Source organism: Pempheris klunzingeri, chromosome 21 (assembly GCF_042242105.1).
Source record: "Pempheris klunzingeri isolate RE-2024b chromosome 21, fPemKlu1.hap1, whole genome shotgun sequence".
NCBI classification, from domain to species: Eukaryota; Metazoa; Chordata; class Actinopteri; order Acropomatiformes; family Pempheridae; genus Pempheris; species Pempheris klunzingeri.
The window spans coordinates 6,374,023-6,394,773 of NC_092032.1; the positions used below are offsets into that span (position 1 = coordinate 6,374,023).

Genomic DNA, 20,751 nt, shown 5'->3' on the forward strand with positions numbered 1-20,751 from the left:
GATATCATATTGCTAATTGCTGAATTACACTTCCCTGCACAATCTAAGAAAATCAGTGGGTGCTTACTGAAGGCCTTGGTTTTCTTCAGACAGCCCCTGAAGTAGTGTTTCTTTAGCTGCATTTAAAACCTCTACTGAGGTGCTGTCTTGCATGCTCTCTGCATCACTAAAAGGATAAAAACAGTATATTAGTATAAACTCACATCAGATGAATGCAGTGCAAGCAACAGTACATCTGCATAATGCAATCGGGTGACCATAAAAAGAATTACAATAAAAGGTTATGAGTAACTGAAAGAAATTTTGCTTTGAATTTGCTATTCTTCCACTGCAAAGTTTATTTTCTCCACCAGTTGGTTGATTGTTTGAATTATGCAGTCAAATCACAAAATGTTATTGAAAACAATGATATATTATGCAATGGCTAGTTTAACAAGACAAAAAGAAACTCAGCTTGAGATCAAAATTCAAAAAGGTTCACAGTACCTGTAGTTGTCCTGGATCCACATGAGGATGTCATACATCCTCTCTCTGCACATCGGGGATGGATGGGAGACAAAGGCTGTCACCACTCCCAGGAGCTCCTGAAGCTGAACTGGAGTCAGGCAGGCAATAATTTTGTGGATGATATCCAGACAAACTCTCTGCCTTGCATCATCCCTGAGGGCACAGAGGTGTAATTATGTCTCGACATTGTCGGCGTGATCTCTGATGGATATGAACCAAACACAAAGAAGATGCAGATCATGCAGTAGAGTATAGCTAGGACTTACCTATGGCCCATCATCTGAATGAAGCCAGTCGTTTTCAGCTGCAGAAAGATGTCGGGGATGACATCAGCTCGGCTCAACACACACTCCAAACAATGAGTCTTTAAGATGCCATACATCTTTGGCAGCAGGAAGAACACAAAGTTGGTAAATCTGGAAAATTAAAATAAGGTTGCAGTTACAATAAGGTCAGACAGATTAGAGCCAACAGCAAAATCCAGTCTTAATTTATGAGATGATTTTTATATTACACAGAAAAAATATTAAACAAAGTGGAACAACAAACTCACCGATCCATGAATGGAGGAAAGTGCTTTGACACTTTGTTTAAGCAAATTATGAACTTGTCGTCCATGTCTTTTTTCTTCAGATCTGTTATCTTACTTGCAGCAAGACTGAAAAGTTCTTGATGCTGAGACAAGAATCAAAAATGAAACATCATATGTTTGTGTAATATATGTAATGAAAATGAAAAAAAACTGAATACTGTAGATAACAGATAAGATAAGTTACATCAGATGAATTTACCATTAATAACTAAACATCATAACTCGTGAAATTACATACGAAGACATAAACAGTGAAGTACAACTGTAATTCGGCCAAACTGGGAAATGTCTCATACATTGTCCATTTCGGTCATATTCTTCAGGATGAGGCCAATAATTTCAGCAGCAGCTGCGTAGACGTCTTTGTACCTCACAAAGGACACGTTGTTGGTGAGAGACTGAATGTACCTGAAAAAACACACACCACACAGAAAGGATCCCATTATTTCACAAGGTGGTCTCTTGCTAACTGTTGCCTTATTTCACCCGAACTTGCAACTTACAAAATAACATTTGTGTTAGCAGATGAAATTATGGTTTCAAACAGTAAAGCTGTCAGGTGACACGGTTAACAGTATGTTGCCATCTATCTACACTATATATTTTACCTGCCATACTCAATTCCACATGAGGCATCGTAAGCAGGTAGCTTGTTGGCCAGGATGATTCCCAGCAGCTGAAGTCCAACAGAGTTGTCTTTACTATTCGGGTTTGTGCCACAAAATCGCTCATATATCAGACTGCAAGGCAAGAAAAGAACACATTCAATTCTGTTTTGTTTGTTAAATACAGAATTTATGCTTGCATGCTACAAGATTTATCATAACTTCGACCATTGGACGCTCTTAGGGGTTGGTGAGATGGTGAGAAACGGAAGCAAGTCATTCACCTCGCACACTCTGCTTCCTTTTGGCATCTTTGCCACAAAGTGAGAATGCATACACCGACTTTGAAATATTACTGTTTATTATATATGTAAATAACTAGAAATAATTTTTGGGTTTGTCAAAAATGTCACCTACAAGATACCAGTTAATAAAAACCATGGACAAATAGACATGGCAACTTTGTATGCAGAGGGAACATGCAGCATGGTGTAAAGAGTGTGTTGCTTTGAACTGGTCATTCCTACTGCTCTAGAGGCTTGTGTATTTATCTTTATTTATTTTATTTTATATAGTGCCCCCTCCTGAAATAAGCTGATTGTTGCTAAAATAAGCTGAGAGTGTGCAAGCACTACCTGTAAGGCACATGCAGACACTCTTTCCAGCACTCTACCAGAGTGCGAATGATCTCCAGGTTGTGGCGGAAAACTGCCCTCCTGGAGTGGAAGCTGTGCTTCATCAGGAACTCTAACAGCCGGTTGGCAAGCACTTCATCTCTGGGGTTACCCTGGGGAAAAAAAAAAAAAAAATCTGGTAGTAATGATAATCCACTAGTGCTATGTACTGATTTGACCACAATTCCTTTGCAAAATTGATAAGTAATATGTTGGATTCTTTCTATATTTAACGCATTACAAATATTGATATATGCACAGATCATGATAGAAATGTACTAAAGACTTATATTTGCTGTATTTAAAATGTCAGTATTTGCAACCTTGGGGTTAGCCAGGCTTGTCCAAGAGAGCACTGTGGCCACAATATCCACCACCATAAAATGGATCCCCTCCCCTCCGTTGTTTCCACAGACAACAAGCTGCAGCAGCGGCCCCAGCCAGTGCTTGGCATATGGTCGAAAAATCTGGAGAGAGCGACACCCCACACCCCACGAACAAATGGCAAACATTAGAGGAGCAGAGAATTAAGTATCAAATACACGTAGGTATTCATTTATTTCAAATGAGAGTAACTGAATAAATTTGTATTTTGGGACATTTACCTCCTCTGTGTTGATGACCAGTTTTGAGATGAAGAGTCTAATATTTAGGGCCGTTGCTGGATTTGACAGTTTTGCATGCAGAAATTTCATCCATGGAGGAAGTTCACTTGGCATGTTTCCCTGTTTCATTAACAAAGATCAGAGCATTTTAAAAGGACACAAGTTCCAAAATAAATAGAGATCCAAAGTCAAAACCTGCTTTTCGCTTCTTCCGTGCCACCGACCTGCTCAACTTTGGGGGTTATGTTGTTCCTTTGCATGTGTCCGATAAGAGCAGTCATGGTTGTCATGCATTCATGCTGATTTAGCTCATCCATTTCTAGATCCACCATTGCATCCTGGGAGGAACTTGTCTCATCTGTCTCCTAGATGTACAAACATACCAAACAACACATAACAACCATACAAATACAACAATTTTTTGTTGTTTTAAACTGCAAATTACCTACCACAGTGCTAAACATACATATATTCAGATGTCCCCAAGGACTTTACCCTTGGCAGGATGGACAAGCCTCTCAAACAATGTTTAGACTGTCACAAACTTCATGCAGGAAACAAAAACCTAAATAAATTTTTTTTCTTTTTTAAATTACATGACTGACTTTTTTAGCAATGGCGCGTCTGTGTCCCTCAGGGTTTTGGGAGTTGAAGGAGAAGCTTTGTACTCCGGTGGAGAAATCAAACTGACTCATCTCCTCACTCAGACTGCTGTCGGCCATGTAAGACTGGGAGGACAGATATACTGGCGCCTCTGTGGAAACCACAACATAAATCTCATAAGAGTCTTCAACGTCAGACAAATTTCCTATCACATCCCATTTCGTTGAAAAGAGCAGGGCATTTTCATGGCGCTGTTTGAAAACAGTGTTGTGAGCAGCGTATACCTCCATTCTCCTCGTTCACTTCTTTTCGAATCATGACGTATTGCTTCTTTCTCTCAAGTGGGACCTAAATTGATGAAAACATCAATGAATTAACCATGATGGTAACTCAAAGCATAGGGCAACAGGAATAGTAATAAATATATGTATATACCTCAATTTCTATTGGAAAGTTGTAAGTCCTTTCAACATCAATGATATTTTCCAGGATGAACTGATTCTGTACAAGGAAAGAAAACCACAATCAGTCCTCCACCATTCCTCTCTTCCCAAGGATTAGTCAACATTAAAAACAGGAAGACAGTTATTTAATGTACTGTGTTGTTCCAAAATTAAAGATGCTGAAGTGAGGTGGATGTAATTACAGGGACCAGCCAGTACCTTCTCTGGTTTCTCACTGAAGAGGAAGCCGTGGTAGAATTTGGGCTCACTGAAGCTGCAGCTGATGGCGGTGATGGCACAGTTGTATGCTGCACAGTGATATTGTCTCCGAAGTTCAAGGAGCTGAGTCTCACCACCCATGTTCTCTGTGAATGCTTCAAAACACGACCTAATTGAAAGACAAACAATCTTTACTGTTTATTCATTGAAGACTAAGGACATTTTACATCACTGCCACATCACTTCTTGAATTCTAAAAGTGTTGTGTCCTACTTGATCAAGGCCTTGGACATTTCATTCCCCTCTGTTTTGTTGAAACGACAGTAGGCTTGATTAATGCGCGATTCCTTGGAGTAAACATCTTCTTTGGGAAGCCGAGAATACAGGAGCTCCATCAGCTTGTAGCAGCCTTTCTTCTTCAGCAACTGGATCTCAAATTCAGTTTCATTTGACTGAAATTGATAAAAGGAATTAAACCTTGAATCATTTCCAATAAGCTAAATACAACACAATTAATGAACAAACGTACTTGGAGATCAACAACAAATAACAATGTGCAATAAAACATGTGAAAAGTAGGCAATGAAACTGCAAATAAAGCTCCAGCAGATCTCAGAGTTCATAGTGTATCCACAGACATTTCCCTAAATGTAGTAATGTTAAGCAGACCTTAGTCAAGCGACTGAGCAGCAAAGCAATTATGTCGAAGACATTTTCCACAAAGAAGTCATTCAGGGCCTTAGTGCCACAGTGAGAGACCAGAGGCAGCAGGACCCTCTCCATCATGGCCTGCAGCATGGAGCTCATTGGCACATCACCCTGCTGGATCACCCCGAATACTGCACACAGTAGCTGTAGCTGTCGCTCACTGGTTGACCTAGTCAGACAGTGACGAACACAGAGAGTCGATATAAAATATGCAACTCCTATATGAACTCCAGAGGTCTCCTTTGAATCACTTACAGACATTATACTCAGCTATTCGGTTCATATTGTAAACTAAAAGGGTATGTAAATCTGCACTTGGTAATCAACTTTGAACACCTTGTGCTGCTTAAACTGTGTTTAACCAATCAATTCAAAGCACAAACACCTCCGTTTAAGTAAGAAAAGAAACCTCATGTGTTATTTAATTGTCTCCCAAGAATAAAGAATTAAGGCTTTACCAACCGCTCAGCAATTCTTTGGAAACAGGTTTGGAATTGCTCCTCCATGATGTGCTTTTTATCTCGACACAGAATCCCTGCCATCAGTTTGAGCAGGAGTGGGCTCTGAGAGAGCGCCAGGGCATCTAGCAACTAAAAGACAAAAAAGAAATGTATGGGCTGGTTCAACATTTCAACCATAGCACCAACTGCAAGTAAAACCTGGTTAAACCAAACAGAGACACTTGACACATAATCTGTGCCGTTCTCCTAAATCTCCAAAACAGTGAGTTTACCTTTCGGATACAGTCCATGTAGTTGTTGCGGTGAAGTGAGCCCTTAGCAAACTCATCTGACTGCATGGGGAAGTGGGAGGCTACCAGGGCGTCAAGGGTTCTCTGCAGCTCAGCCAGTGGACCCTCTGGGAGGGTCGTGAAGAATGGCAACACCAACAGGCCCTGACTCTGAAGAGTTGAGAGAATGCAAACAAAAGAAATGTACACATCTTAATTTACTTTATTACATAACTAAAGATAAAAGGCCTACAGTAATCTGAATTGAATCCCCTATACTGTCTCAAAGCATATACACTCTCCATTACCTTGAGATTCAGTGGCAGATTCATGTCAACCAGCAGCATAGTGAAAGTGGCAAACACTGGTCTGAATGCTTCATGGTTGATATCGGAGCAGACAGCGGAGTCAATCTGATGATAAAGGACATTAAATAAATCAAATAAAACATTAGAGAAAATCAGAAAAAAAACAATGGGGACGCTTGTATTGTTACAGCTACAGTTCCTAGTTAATAAATGCTTTCTTTAAACTAGGGGTTCATAATACCTGTAGGAGCTTGGAGAGCAGAAGAAGAGTGGCAGTTTTGCTCTCTGGAGTGGAAGACTGTCCTTCCCACCACGACTGCAGACTATTCCATCCTCTTAGGACCTTTTCGGCCAGCTGTTTCCCCTGAGTCTTCCTCACAGAACGCTCTCTAAAGCTGTGGTCCAGCATGCCATTCAGTAACACGCTCACCTGATGAACAATTCAACAACCTCACAAACAGATACTCTTGAAGAATCACATTGAAATGTGTTTGCATTTGGGGTGATCATCTTATTAATCAGTGTCAGGCTGTGAATAAGTTGAAATGTGCTACAGATCATTCTTCACTTTAAAGTATATATATTTTTAGGTAATGACTTTGGAAAAATTTAACACAAAAGCTGTTCTGAAACCTAAAATCTAAAAATTGTGAAAAAAAGAGGGAAGAGAACTACCATGCTGGGATTTTGAGAGGAAGCTTTCATGAGGCATGGTACTGTGATGTCAAGACCTCTCAAAAGCTCGGTGTTGATGGTCGCCTGGAAGAGGCTGTAGAAGTACTCGCCATGCGAGAAGCTCAGGAAGTTATGGCTATGACTTCCAGATACTGGCACAGAGAGCATGATGGTGTTCAACAACAAGTCCACCAGCTGCTCATTCTGCAGAAAAAAACAGCAAAATCAGGGAGCAGCAAGCAATGAAACACTCAGTAATCTCAATTTTATCTGATTACATCTGATCTAAAGAGAGACAGCACTGACCTGTTCACTTAGAGAAAAGGCCAGCTGAAGCAGGCTATCTGCTAGCCTCTTGGTATTTATGTCCAAGGATGGAAGCGCCTTCCTGTCCTCACCAGGTGCGATACCTTTATACACTGTCATTAGAAGTCTGGACCCAAGGGATTTGCCGTAGGTGGCATCCTATAGCACGAAGAGAAAGACAAAAACACCAACAAAAAAAATGAGTGGCTGCTTCTTTATTGGAGCACTGTAAGGAAACAATTATCAATTCCTCTTATACCAAAAATTTCATCATTAGCACATTTTGCGAAATGCATTACTTCATTTTCAATATGTTTAAGAGTCTTTAATGATAGGAAAGCTGAACTGCATATAAGACTTATAGTGAATATGTCCCGGGCCAAATACCTGGCTGTGCAGAATGGAGCTGAGGAAGCCGGCTTTGTGGATCTGCTTACAGGAAGACAGAACCATTTCCATCTGATCATGGCAGCTGAGAGTGCTGGAATGGTAGAGGTCTACAGCACACAAGTCCTCTACACTGGAGACATCATTCAAGATACTGATTACTGATACTATCACAGCTGTACAATCACCAAAACCATTATGGAATGCAATCAGAAGTAATGCTTCAGAGACAACAACAGCTTATTTGTTACAATGGATGTGTTATTTTTGTTTGGGAGGGATTTCATAACTATATTTTTGGATACCAAGTTGACTGGTGGTCTATTCAGTCTTAGTTACCTCAATCCATGTTTGTAGTTTCTTTGTGTCTAGCTTTTTATTTAATGATAGCCATTTCATGTGGCTTGTCTACTTTTAAAATAGTGAAGTCAAAATGAGAGTACTCAAAGATGATTAACATACCTTTTACATGAGATTTTTCTCCTGAAGCTGCTTTCAAGATGAGTGTGGTAAGGTGAGGCCAGCAGGGCCTTTAGTAAAGGAACACACACTTCTGGTAGGTTCTTCATTACCTCCACATCTGCCAGGTTGAAACCTAGAGCGGATGGCTCACACACCACCTGCGCGGTCAGCTCAAAAAAAGCTGAGACGAAAATGTCTTGCTCCAGAAGCTGTGGATAAATTAAGGATATAGTGAGCGAAAAAAATGCCACAAGATTCAAAACTTAATAATTAAGGTCACAGTGACTTAAATTCAACAATACCTTACAAAACTCCCGGTCTCCTTTGACAAGAATCATGGTGGAGAACTCTAGTAAGCGGACAATGATGGTGCACTTGCTGAAGTTGAACTGGTCCACCTCTCTTGGGCTGAAGTTAGACGTCCTTTCGCCAAGAGGGAAACAGCTCTCTGCTGCTGCCAGGTCGTGAGTTGCCAGATCAGACAAAAAGAAACTTACAGCTTTCAGAAAGCTTGATTGGTCTTTGGAGCCTTGACAGTGAAAGAAGAAAAAAAACCACTAATTATTTTGATCAATGGAGGGCTGATACAATGTCTAAAGAGATTTCATGTTTGAAAGCATATACTATTTTATTACTGTCCATGCATGTATGGATGATAATAAAATAGTACCACTGTCAACCCTTGCACAAATAAGACTTACCAAGCATGTGATAGGGCTTAATTATGTGTAAGCTGATGAAGGTGTTGTAGCAGTCCAGGGCAGCCAACAGCAAGTCCATCCACTGAAGGGTGGCTCTGACACTGAAAGGACCGGTCAGGTCTCTGAGAGTGGGCTGGGAAAGGAGACCTCCACCCTCAAACCGTGAGATCAAGAAACCAATGCCATGATCCTTTAGCATGCCGGCCACCCACTGAGGCGCAGACGTGTTTCCTAAATCAAATTAATTAATTAAAATCTCACATTTTAGAACGATTAAATGTATAAGAAAAGTAACTTACGTCAGAATAGCAAAAGTCAATCAAATAGCTTTTGGCACCACCTAGTTCCTCTGAAAGACTTAAGCAAAGACTTGGAAGATGAAGCACTTAGGTGTGATTGCTCACCTGGGAGGAGAGGTATAAACTCATAAAAGAGTTCCATGCATTTGTGGCGACACTCAGTCTGAGGTCGACCGCATTGTTCGAGAAGCCATAAAACGACATCAGAGAGGCACAGCTTTTCATCAGGTGGAAAGCCCCTGGAAGACGAGAAAGAGGAATTTTACATTTGTTTCTACATATAAATGCTAAAATCTTATCATTGCATACACATTACTGCAATTATAGCAATAGACTTCTTGTATAAAATGGGAAATTGCACAAATACAGTATGCATCCATGAAATGTAATGCTTGATATACACAATTTATCTGACCGCTGAATTTGATTTCAAGGAAACTATATATTTAAATTTTTGTGAGTTAGATTTACTTAGGCTGGGGTATAGGAAGCACCACAGACATCTATCTACACAGAGTACCAACCTAGGGATGCGTCTCTTAGCACTGTGCTGATTGAGACTGGGGGCTTTGTGTTTGATGATTCTTTTCAGATGATCAATGGCACTGCGACACTGCTGCAAGGTACCTGAGGATGTGAGAGTTACAAGAACAGTGACTGTTTTTATTTTCATGTTATGGTGCAAAACAATAATAATATGAGATCATATATATCATATTATTCATATATTTCACATCAATCCATTTATTTATTTGATGTCAAAAAGACAATGATATGAAAATTTGAGTATCCTGTCTATAAAACTATAAGGTCGGAGATCAATTACCCATAGATTTCTCATCCGAGTACGCAAGAGCCAGACTTTCAACAAATATGACGAGAACTTCAAAGACAAACTGCTCCACCAAAGAACTTTCCTCCCTGCAGTGACAGACAGACAAAAGCATTTAGCAAATACAGGACAACATCATTTTGGTAACATAAAACCATTTGTCATTACTAATTATGTCAAATATTGAGGGGAAAACTTAATACATGCATCATTTGAAATAAACAAATTTACAAACTCTCAATATGACAAACAATACACAGCTTGCTATTCCATAAACAGATCAGTAATCTTAGGGGATTACAGAGATGAAATGAAAGTGTCAAAAACTCTTTTAGTCAAAGAGTAATAAACCTCCTGGGCTCTTCCTGTTAGTACACACTGTAACATCACTATACAAGTGGAGTCAGACCATCCACGTGCCTCAGCTAAACGCTCAAACAGCACGAAAAAAGTTTCAGGATCTTTTTCATTAAATTTGGGAAGTAACCTCAATTCTCTCAAGACATCAACCTTCTCTGGAGAGCCGCTTGGACCAGAGAGACCAGTAAGTAGAATATCAGCTGTAACTTTTCCCTCCCTGATCAGAGACAGTTTCTGCCTTTCAAGATCCAATTTTGCACTTTCAGTTTCGTGCCTCATCTTTTCAATTGACAGTGCTTTCTCCAACTCAATACCTTGTTTCATATTTTTCCACTGCAACATCCTTCTCTGTTCCTAATTTGAAACGCAACAAAAGCAACTCTTTCGGTTGTTCAAAGGTCAAACCCACAGCAGGTGATGGTGGGGAAACACTCTCCACGCCCTCAGAGACCAGACCAACTTTCTGTGTTCCCAACACTTCCATTTTCAGTAAATTAAATTTTAAATTCCCCTTTACAGTGTCCTTATGTATTTTATCACCAACATCATAGTAATCAGCAATTTTTATTAACTGATCCTTTGTACATTCATCCAAAAACTTCTCACATGGTGCCTCCACAAATGCTTTTATAAAGTCATCCATGACTCAGACCACCACCGCACGAGACACCAAGAGAAAACAAGGTGTTGAGGCCCAACCGTGTGCATCAAGGTCCAAACAGATCCAACAAGGGAAGGTTTCCCTCTAGCTAACTGCCTATCCCCAGAACTAGCTAGCTAACTCACCCTAGTCTTCAGAGGCCTGACGGTGGGTACTTATGCACTAGTAGCCCGTTGGCTTGAGAAAGGCGACCAGAAAACTGGCAACCCCCTCATAACCCCGGATGTGCTCCTGAGCGGCTTTAGGGAAGGGGATAATGGATGCTCCAACCACAGTTACCTCACACTACCAGTGATCCCCCCAGCGAAACCCAAAGGGGAAACGCTGCTACTCCTAGCAAGGAAACCCCCTCTCTCAGAAAAATGCACACCTGGCTCAACACTTGTTTCCTCAGGCTTATGTGATTCAATACAATCACAAGACCATACATCCCAAAATATACCATCAAGAGCACAAATACTTTACTTCATAAGGCAAATCAATAGCTGTGACCAAAGGACACACACATGGCATCACAATATGCTTGTCTACAGCCACACAAAGTGCTCCAGGTTTTTACCACAACATACTCAGCTGGACGAGCCCCCAATTTGTCAAGGTTGGCTCTTAGGCCACAACAAAAGAAGAGTTGCAACAAGCTCCGCTGCAAGCAACAACCATTTTATTTACAATTAACAAAGAGCAGGTGTGGCTGGATGTGCGAAGAGAGAGTTCTGGTTCTCCAGGCCGGCCTATATATCCTGGTGCACTGGCCAGGTTAGCTGATTGCCCTGCTCCGCCCACCCAGGGACCTGCAACACAAAAACCAGAGAGAGAGAGAAACAGCCCAGGCTCTGGGGCCGTAACAGTGACAAAAGTACAGTACCTGAATTGTCTGTAGATGCTGTTGAATGCTAAGGCTGCGCCAAGTCTTTTGAACCCATTGGGATGGAGAGCCAAGCTGTAGATGCGTTTAAACAGGGACTTCATGTTAGTGGGGCTCTTCTCTTGCTGCTTTGGCGTGGTTTGTTTGATCGACCATTTGACAAACTCCTCAATGCAGCGGCCACAGAAGTCTCTCAGGGTGCTATCCACTGGGTCAATCACACCTTCCTGAAGAGAAAAACACAGAAATATAAAAATATTAAAAATAAATAATGCAGAAAACTCAGCTGAAGAAAAATACTGGCGCTTCATATGGCAGAAAGGGAAGACAGTGTCTTCTAGATCCACTTGAGAACTTGAGTTTATAAACACTTACCATAATGGCCTCTAGAACAGCTACTGTATCTTGGCTTTCAAACTTCTTGTTGTTTGTGAACCAATGAATCAGCTGCATGACCAGCGGTTCAAAGAGCTGCCTGGTCACCTGGTAATGAAAGTGAAATTCATGTACATGACTGTGGACGTCATGACATCACATGTCCCTTCCTGTCTGGATTAAAATCAATCCTTGGTCATCGGGAATCATGTCTGGGGTGACCATCTAGAAGAAGCGCACATACCTGATCCACATCACAGGCCAGACGCAGTAGCACAGGAAACAGCCTCTTGTGCAGCTTGTACATGGGAGGCAAACTATTTTCCCCTTCAACCATCTGAGCACTCTTCCCAACCATATAAACCACCAAGCTGTGGAGCAGCTCACAAGCTGCTACCTGCAGCAAACACAAGAGAAACAGGATTAAAACAACCATTAGTGTCTGTGGAGCGATACTATTGTCATCTTATCTAAGTTTGCATCAAACGTATTTTGAGAGCTTCCACTGAGAGTGGAAGCTCTTAAGTGCTCTGTTAAATGACATACTTTGGTCTGTCTGTCACTTGTGGACAGAGCCAGTTCACTGATGCGAGGCAGAAATGGGTCGAGGTAGATGACTGGCTTCATGTCAGCAAACGGCACTGCAAAGCTGAGCCTTTTCTCAGAATCCCAGGCGACAAATTTCTTCATCATTTCCTCTGATGAGACCACTAAATGTGAGAAAACAGGGCTAGAATGAACAATTACTGCAAGTCTCTCTATTCACAGCCAAGTGTCCAGTGTTCTCAAAGCATCGCTCTGGAGCATGGCCCAGATAAAATGTTAGTGTGAAAAAGGATGAGACGGCGGGTTGGTTATGTAAACCCTTACCAGTTACAAGGTGCCTGTTCAGCTTTCCTCCCAGGTGACCAAGCAACTTCACCACCCTGAGCCTCACCACGACAAGAGGAGCATCTTCCTACATTCACAGAGGAGCAAGGTCAAAATCAGGACTGCTCACCATGGATAGTAAACTCTGACAACTGAGTCCAGAGTAGTCCAACGACTCAAAAGGCAACTTGCTCCCAAAATACTGAAAGATGTTTTCCCACTTTCCCCTCACATACCATGGCAAGCTGCTTAGATTTCTTCAGGAGCCTCGTCATCACTCGGCTGTATCCTCTGTCACTTCTTGAGGACACAGAAGACATCACCTCCCAGTTGCTGTCGTCTTTGTCTAAAGACAACAACATATGAATTACACTTTTTGTTAGCCTGGCTGATATCTTCATTCACTAGTGTGAAAGTTATTAAAAATGTAATCACACCGCCCGTCGGCTGACGAGCAGATGTGCTCCTCCTTTAATACTACTACGGGCTTACCGTTGGTGGAGGCGGTTTTCAGGTATCCGTCGAGAAGAGGAAGGACTTTGGTGTAGCAGGGCTGCATAGTGTTTAAAGGAATGTGGGAGGACCAGTCCTCAAGAGCATCCAGGGCTACGTTGGCCAAAGGAACATGGCTCAGACCCAACTTCAGAGCTGCCTACACGACACACAGACACACACACACACGGACACACACAAGACTTACTGTGGGACACTGGTACCAACACTTCCTGTCTGATGTATCCCTACAGCCTTGTCAGAGAGAACTGTACATTAGCTTGACATTATTTAACTATTAATGATATAATGTCGATATACTAGTGGATGTCACAATAGTGTTTATTCACTACTGTTAGTTATATAAATTTTTTATTCATTACTTCTATTATTTCTACTTTAATAGACTGAATTTTTCCACATACACTCTGGCATCAGCAGAAGTAGGACCTGCGGTATAACCACTCTGGGTTGGCAATTACTTCACTCAACCACCTACTACACATCTGCATTCTATGCTTTTGTTTTAACTGATCCATCCTCAGTGACCCACCTCGAGAGCAGGACAGTAGGCCTTGATGTCCAGAGCTACGATGTTGTGATGCAGCGAGAGGACAAATGTCAAGCAGGATGCCAGTAGCTCATCTTTGTACTGCTTCATTCTCACACAAACCTAGAGGGAAACCATTTTAGTTTACTGCACCGGTAAGAAAGTTTCTAACATTTCCAGGAAGTATTGTAAAGAGAAGCTACCTCTTTTCCAAACTTAGAGAAGAGCGCAAAACAAGCACTTTTCACTGTGTCACTCTGGGGGGACGTAGAGCTTCTCAGGCCAACTCCCTGTTCAAAAGCAGATTTGTATCATTTATATGATGTTTGCAGCTTTCACTTTCTTTGACTTTCATTCGCACATCAATGCATTTAATTGAATTTAACACCAGCTCGAAAACACAATTTGATGTTCCTGACACTATATCCATTTGTACTAGTGGAAATATTACCTGGAAGTACTTGATTCTCTTGGCAGTTTTCATGGTGACAGAGAGCAGCTTGTAGAAGCCGCTGACGAGTGGATTTCGTATGGAGTGGAGGATAAGTTCATGGCTTAAGGGATACACCCAGGAGTGGAAATACTCCACGTGTTTATTCAACAACAACTCACTGCAAAAAAGGGAAAAAAGTTTGTTTCTGAGGCTGACCTCTTTACTGCTTAAAATGATACGTAAATGTGCTAAGTCTCATAAAAATTGGAGAGTCTGTAAGTTTTACTGAGCTACATTTTATACTTTTTAAGCAACCTCCCAGGTGAAAATGAAATCAGGTGCAGCCCTGTCAGACTAGAGACTCCTCCAAGTGTCACAGATGTGAATCTCATACAGTGCAGTTCATGTGTGTTACCTGCAGAAGTCGACCAGGTTGATAAAGGCAGTGAAATCTTTGATCTTATTGGGCAACAGATGAGCCGTGGGGTCGGTGGAGGGCAGGACATGGGCCGCATCATCTGGAGCCTGACAGACAAGGAGGCAAGTGCCACGGATAGATGTTATACATTAGCCCATTAGCCGATGTGCACCATGTTGCATGTGTTGCGTTTGTCCCGTGCAGCTGTCAGCTAGCCTTTATGAATGTCAATGAATCTCAGCGGGACCTGAGAGTGAAACCTCACCTCCTCTCCTGTTGTCACTTTCTGCAAAGACAAGTCCAATTTTTCCACAATTTGGAGAATTGATTTCACCAACTCATCATAAAGGAGACGGCTCAAAGATACGAGAGCAGCGTTCTGACTTTCGAAAGCTCCATCCAAAAACCCTGAATCCTGCATCAGGAGGACACAAATGTTACAAGGACATGAAATAAAATGTACCGCGTATCAAAAGGTCTTACAGTGCAATCCAGCATGTGTGAGGCATTTTTATTTGTTCAATGAAACAAGCAGCATCCTCTCCATCCATCTCCTAATTATATAATGCACCTTAATATTTACAATTCAAAGCTGCACATGCAAGACCCACATAACTATTATTGTCAGTATGTAGCCAGAAGCATTGAAAGTACTTAGAAAATACATAAATACTGACTTCAAGGTGGACGCTAAGTTTCTTAAATGTAAATTCTTCATATCAAAAATGATAAAACTTAAAAACAGCATAACTGTACCTTCAGCTGATCACAGTCTAGGAGGCTTTTATACAGGCGAAGATAGTTCTGACTAGATGGAACTTTCCACTTTCCAACACGAACTTGGGAAGACTCAGAGGAGCCGCTGTCTTTGTCCTGAGAGAAAGAAAGAAGAGCAAAAGGAATATTTCATCTATCAGAAAAGCAAGAAATAAAAAAGACTTTTTGGTTCATGGAAAATGAATGTGACTGCAAATAAAACATTCAGCAGAGTGTATATAAATATACATGAGTGTGAATTCCATTATGACACCTTAAAACATGCATCTCACCTCAGAGAGCATGATGGGTTTAGAGCAGACACGGATCAAGCCCTGGTGCACTGAAAGATCAGAAAAAGTGAAACGTTCTAGCAGATGTTATGTGCAATCTAATCTCAGATAATGGTCACACAAAAGTGACAAGCAGCACAGTGCATACACGTATACACACTCCTGTCAAACCAAATCAATTCTCAAACAACGAGAACATTTCACATTAAACTGCTTAATACACATTATTGCCTGAATAAACCCATTTCCATGTAAACATACTTGTCACAAAGTGCAGCTAAAAACAGTATCGGATAAAGATCAGCGTTTCATTTCAAAATATCATGATGGCCTTCAGGTACAATGTCTCATGATCGACGTACCCACAGAGCTGATAAAACTCCACAGAACAGGCCCTTTGGAGGCCATGGCCACCAGCACCTTAAGGATGGACCTGCAGCAAGCCGTCTGCATTTTCTCGCTGTACTGAGGGAAGCTGTCAATCTGCACCACCAGCAGACGCTCCAGTAGAGGTGTGTACACCTCTGGAATCTGAGAACATGGACGCAAAGCAGAAGTTCAGATAAGACAGTGAGGGAGGTTAGGCTTTCCTGTTACCGTCAGATAATGTGGTGCACATGGGCACTTACAGGTAAGGATGAAAATGTATGATTTCGTTATCATTTGGTTACAGTGAAGGACAGACTGTGAGTGTGTGACCTTGTCCAGGTGGATCAGGACACTGGCTATAGAGTCCAGGAAGCTGGGTAGCTGGTAGAAGCTGTCATCCTCCCCATCAGACTCCGTCAGGTACATCTGCTTACAGCGCTGGATCAGCTCTGTGTACATCAAGTCCACGTCTTGTGGGCAAACTTTCTTGCATGGCTACGGGAGAAAAAAAGTTCCAGGCCCAGATTGTGTATGAACAACAAAAGTTGAGAGATTAAATTCATGATTATCTGACAGATTACAGAGAGCGCCAAATGTGCAGCAACAGAAATACACAATATTAGTACCAAGTAACTGATAGAAATGTATACTACAAAAACTTTAAACATGCTCTTTAGATTTGTGCATGTGCCTAAACCTCTCGTTAAACAAGCTTTGGCCTTTACAGCTGTAATAAAAGCAAACAAGGAAACAAACATACGGCTGCAAAGAATCCATATCCTCGTATGGCAATGGACAGCTCCTTGTGTGTGGAGTCCATGGTCTTAATGATGCCGCAGAACCTCTGCATGAAGAACTTTAACTTGCTTTTGTGCTCCTCGATGTTCTCTGCCACGAGCATTGCAACCTTTAGGTGATCAGATAAACATCGTAAAGCAGTGGTGTTGGAGTTACTTTGGAAAATCCTATCGTGGTGCTAACATACAAGTCTGGTTGTCATCAAAGGAGTTTACCTGTTTGAGGAAGGCCTCAAGTGCATAGTAACTTGTCTTCTTCATCTCGCCGTTGATGTGTCCACAGAGCTTCGACATGATCTCAAACAAAGCTCTGTAGTGGTCCATGAGGCAGCTGCTGAACTGGGATGCATGTCTGGCGATTAATCGAAGTCCAGCTGTTTAAGAAGACACAACCAGATACATATTAGTTTCAAGGGATTTTTATCTGCATTTTGCAATAAAAGTAGCCGGCCTTACCGTAGGTGACAGCATAACGGCTCATTTCCATCTACGAGAAAATGAGAGTACTAGATAAGTATGTTGTATTAAAGTTTGATACCTTAGCTTACACATTACACGTACACTTCCTTTTCCACGCAGGGCGCACCAGCTGTAAAGGATTGTTGGATCGCAGAGACGAGAACACTTACCTGGGGACTGATTGCCTTCAGGGCGTACTGAAAAATGTCCTTAGATGTCGCCGGGTCTGCAAGTCAGAGACGCACGCTAATCATGTGGCGAGCAGTGATACTGTTCTGTTGTGAATGTGAAATAAATGAAGAGAAAAACATGAATACACATCAGCACACACACAAACATAAGAACCCACCTTCTTCCATGGTTTTAGTGAAGTTGACCATAAGGGCAGTGAGTCCTCTCAAACATCCTGCTACAACAAAAAGCTTTGGTTCCTTTGTTGAGGAGGTCATCTACAACAAAAACATTTTAAAACTCATGGCTGAATGCACACGTTTAACTGGCCATTTTAAACCCGCTGGATCTGGTCACGTGCAATCATACCTGTTCTTTTAGCTCTCCTAGACAGGCTTTGTAGAGTTTGTCAGAGTTGTTGACCATCTCGCTGGGGTGCACCTCTGCAAGAACTCCCAGCAGCTCATAGATTTTGCCGTGGACTATTGGAAACGTTACAAAGAAAATTACATTTCCATTGCTGGTCATTTATATTTAGCTTGGTTTCAAGTATCAAAGGAAGACTTACCAGAATCTGGTAGTTTGCTCTTCTGATAAAGCTCGCTGTAATATTTATTAAATATTTCACAGATTCGAAGGTCTGCAACCACACTGGAAGCCTTCGTTATTTGGAGAACCTGCATAGAGTATTTAACAAGTCCATATTCACTGATCTATCAAACTCATCAAACAGAATCACAAGTTCATTTGAATAACGAATTTTGTCAAAGGTGGATCACTTCTTTTGGTCAGTTCATGCTGCACACTAGACTTACGTTAGAGAAAATCAAAGCACATGCCAAGACAAACCAACCTTAATGAGGAGCTCCAGCACTGGAGCCCGACATTTGGCTACTTTTTCCTTTGTGTACACAGCCATGCATGTGTCCTGCATAGAAAATAGAAATAAGAAATAATAGAAATTGAGAGAAATAACAAGAATAAAGAGAATAAAAATAATGAATTTGTGGAATTATGTATATAAAAGGTGCAAAGTCTGTTTTGTTGTTCAGTACAATTGTCTTATGTTACACTGAGGGGTGTTTCTACTTTGCTCTCGCTGCTATCAAAGCCACACGTTCCCTATCTGAAGTGCACATGTGCACAGGAAACAACATTTGCATCTGGTACTGTAATAGTCGGTGCCTGACAGGCCTTTCCACGGGAAAACAGAAACATTCAAACAGGTTCTAAAAAGGGGAACTTACTCTTATGTCAGCAGCATAAGTCTTCTCCCAGCCTTTGACTCTAGGAGAGATCCTGTCCAGGAACTTCTCCAAAAAATATATGATCTCCACTCGCGTGTCCCGAAACTGGAAAAGATTTGTTTCTGTCAACATAAGAACTCTTAAGCTCGACAGACTATTGTTCAGAGGATGCTCCTTGATATTTACCTCTTCTGATGCCAGGGACTTCCTGAGGAAGCTGAGCAGGCCATCGTCTTTTGAGAACAATAGGGACGTCTGTAGAGCTTCGAGATGAAGAAGATACACAGATCAGAAGGAAAGTACGTGCATCACAATAGCAGCAATAAAATATGCACAATGAGAGCACCTTTGTTTGTTTTTTTAAAATAAGACCCATCTGTGCAATTTTAAAGCCTCAATTACAAATCCTTTGTTACTGCACCCCACAAACTCTAATTATGTCATTAATGTACTGTAACTTCACAGAATGTCAATAGATCACAATTATATGGACCAAAACTCTTTATCTTGATACTGAGAAGAACACTGATGGAAGTTGGGTGGAGGGATTTACAGGTGAGCAGGTTTCCACCGCTGCTTTCAAACTTCACCTGGTCACCTGGTGCTTTTATTGTGTCCTGACTGAGCGTCGCTGCACAGCACGGTGAGTTTTGGCGGAAGAACACGATGTGATCCAGGCAAACTAAACTAAACTAAATGAAAAGCTCATCAACTAGAGAAGCATCATTTACATAAAACGGCCGAATTGTCAATGGAGTTTGGCGCGGATTCAGTGCGTCGTTGTGAACTATTTAATACACATTCATTGCCTTACCAAGTTCATTCTCGGTTGGTGTTAGCATGCATTCCTGCCCCAAGTCACCCACTATGTCGTGACACCTCAGAGCTGCAGCTCGAGTGTCTTCGTCTGAAAGTGATTCGTGGAGTTTCAGGAGAAGCCCCTGGATCCCCCCGGCGGTGCTGCCGTGAGCAGCAGACATACCTGCACGGCGGTGTTAAGCTAAGCTAACATTAGCTTCACAAGCGCCACAGAGCTTTCTCTCATAAACACACAGTCAGTCAACCAGTCCGTCAGGCTGGACTGTGTTGTTTACTATCGCGCTAACCAGCGCGTTCAGTCTCAAATCATCACACTACATCAGATTCAGGAAGTGTCGAGACAGGATGTACACTGCGTGCGTTTCAAAATAAAAGTACTAATGATGAAGTTCCATGGACGTAATAATGTGTTTAAAAGTACTCTAAACGGACAGTATCGTAATGTGGCTGTAAATCTACTATATTTACATGTTTTTACTTTGGAGCTGTCGAGGTCTTAAGCAATATAGATCGGCAAAGCGTGTTCTTATTGTTGTCCAAAGTCCTCTGTGCGTCATCAGACCTGTTTAATTTGAAAGTTTTTCGAGTGTTCACCGGAAATCGTAGCACGATATTGTGTCTGCCTTAACATCTAAATCAGCGGGATGAGGTGAGAGCATTCATAATGTGACAGGTGTGCACCGCCCTCCAGTGGCCATGTTGTGTAACTGCATCACTGTTTCCCCCTTTGTTTATTCTTTATATAAATATAATGTAACTGTTATTATCGGTATTATGTCGCTGTGTATTATGTCATTGTTCCTTGGAGCAGTTTTACCGACTGTATTCCCTAAATCTAATTCTCATTTCAAGACTGTTTATGGGATTGATCGGATTTGTGTTTATTATCATATTGTTTTATATTATATTCCAAAGTCAATGCAATATTAATACATATTTTTTGTAAAAATAAAGTGAAAATTGTACGTGGATATAACCACCATCATTTATATTTCTAAATAATAATATGAATAATAATAATAATAATAATACTTGTGTAATCAGCATAACATTGTATAATCAGTATTAATATCTACATTATTCCCACTGGAGAATCTTAAATTTTAGTCTCTAACTATGACCACTGACTAGAGAACAATTAACATTAAATAAAAAAATAA

At 41.3% G+C, this 20,751-nt stretch overlaps 1 protein-coding gene across 1 annotated transcript in view; it reads right to left on the bottom strand.

Annotated features, from left to right (window-relative positions):
- The window catches only part of prkdc (protein kinase, DNA-activated, catalytic subunit), a 30,344-nt gene extending 10,592 nt beyond the window's left edge, over window positions 1-19,752 (bottom strand). Inside the window, exons 1-56 of the mRNA XM_070852675.1 lie at window positions 19,587-19,752; window positions 18,959-19,035; window positions 18,773-18,877; window positions 18,379-18,453; window positions 18,094-18,202; window positions 17,895-18,007; window positions 17,704-17,803; window positions 17,525-17,580; window positions 17,352-17,382; window positions 17,112-17,269; window positions 16,859-17,005; window positions 16,429-16,593; window positions 16,092-16,260; window positions 15,730-15,779; window positions 15,437-15,553; window positions 14,946-15,095; window positions 14,678-14,787; window positions 14,281-14,440; window positions 14,033-14,119; window positions 13,833-13,952; window positions 13,280-13,439; window positions 13,024-13,133; window positions 12,788-12,875; window positions 12,464-12,627; window positions 12,162-12,314; window positions 11,918-12,025; window positions 11,543-11,769; window positions 9,651-9,745; window positions 9,349-9,451; window positions 8,930-9,063; window positions 8,526-8,756; window positions 8,127-8,353; window positions 7,825-8,033; window positions 7,363-7,495; window positions 6,976-7,134; window positions 6,670-6,873; window positions 6,236-6,424; window positions 5,995-6,099; window positions 5,690-5,857; window positions 5,419-5,546; window positions 4,918-5,125; window positions 4,522-4,700; window positions 4,249-4,417; window positions 4,022-4,087; window positions 3,871-3,934; window positions 3,589-3,737; window positions 3,208-3,348; window positions 2,984-3,103; window positions 2,702-2,845; window positions 2,340-2,491; window positions 1,708-1,839; window positions 1,396-1,507; window positions 1,061-1,182; window positions 774-923; window positions 487-660; window positions 68-166 (exon numbers count right to left, since the gene is read on the bottom strand). Coding sequence (XP_070708776.1) covers window positions 68-166; window positions 487-660; window positions 774-923; window positions 1,061-1,182; window positions 1,396-1,507; window positions 1,708-1,839; window positions 2,340-2,491; window positions 2,702-2,845; window positions 2,984-3,103; window positions 3,208-3,348; window positions 3,589-3,737; window positions 3,871-3,934; window positions 4,022-4,087; window positions 4,249-4,417; window positions 4,522-4,700; window positions 4,918-5,125; window positions 5,419-5,546; window positions 5,690-5,857; window positions 5,995-6,099; window positions 6,236-6,424; window positions 6,670-6,873; window positions 6,976-7,134; window positions 7,363-7,495; window positions 7,825-8,033; window positions 8,127-8,353; window positions 8,526-8,756; window positions 8,930-9,063; window positions 9,349-9,451; window positions 9,651-9,745; window positions 11,543-11,769; window positions 11,918-12,025; window positions 12,162-12,314; window positions 12,464-12,627; window positions 12,788-12,875; window positions 13,024-13,133; window positions 13,280-13,439; window positions 13,833-13,952; window positions 14,033-14,119; window positions 14,281-14,440; window positions 14,678-14,787; window positions 14,946-15,095; window positions 15,437-15,553; window positions 15,730-15,779; window positions 16,092-16,260; window positions 16,429-16,593; window positions 16,859-17,005; window positions 17,112-17,269; window positions 17,352-17,382; window positions 17,525-17,580; window positions 17,704-17,803; window positions 17,895-18,007; window positions 18,094-18,202; window positions 18,379-18,453; window positions 18,773-18,877; window positions 18,959-19,035; window positions 19,587-19,752 — 7,541 coding nt within the window. The remainder of the gene's footprint in view (window positions 1-67; window positions 167-486; window positions 661-773; window positions 924-1,060; window positions 1,183-1,395; window positions 1,508-1,707; window positions 1,840-2,339; window positions 2,492-2,701; window positions 2,846-2,983; window positions 3,104-3,207; window positions 3,349-3,588; window positions 3,738-3,870; window positions 3,935-4,021; window positions 4,088-4,248; window positions 4,418-4,521; window positions 4,701-4,917; window positions 5,126-5,418; window positions 5,547-5,689; window positions 5,858-5,994; window positions 6,100-6,235; window positions 6,425-6,669; window positions 6,874-6,975; window positions 7,135-7,362; window positions 7,496-7,824; window positions 8,034-8,126; window positions 8,354-8,525; window positions 8,757-8,929; window positions 9,064-9,348; window positions 9,452-9,650; window positions 9,746-11,542; window positions 11,770-11,917; window positions 12,026-12,161; window positions 12,315-12,463; window positions 12,628-12,787; window positions 12,876-13,023; window positions 13,134-13,279; window positions 13,440-13,832; window positions 13,953-14,032; window positions 14,120-14,280; window positions 14,441-14,677; window positions 14,788-14,945; window positions 15,096-15,436; window positions 15,554-15,729; window positions 15,780-16,091; window positions 16,261-16,428; window positions 16,594-16,858; window positions 17,006-17,111; window positions 17,270-17,351; window positions 17,383-17,524; window positions 17,581-17,703; window positions 17,804-17,894; window positions 18,008-18,093; window positions 18,203-18,378; window positions 18,454-18,772; window positions 18,878-18,958; window positions 19,036-19,586) is intronic.
- Window positions 19,753-20,751: the final 999 nt, after the last annotated feature.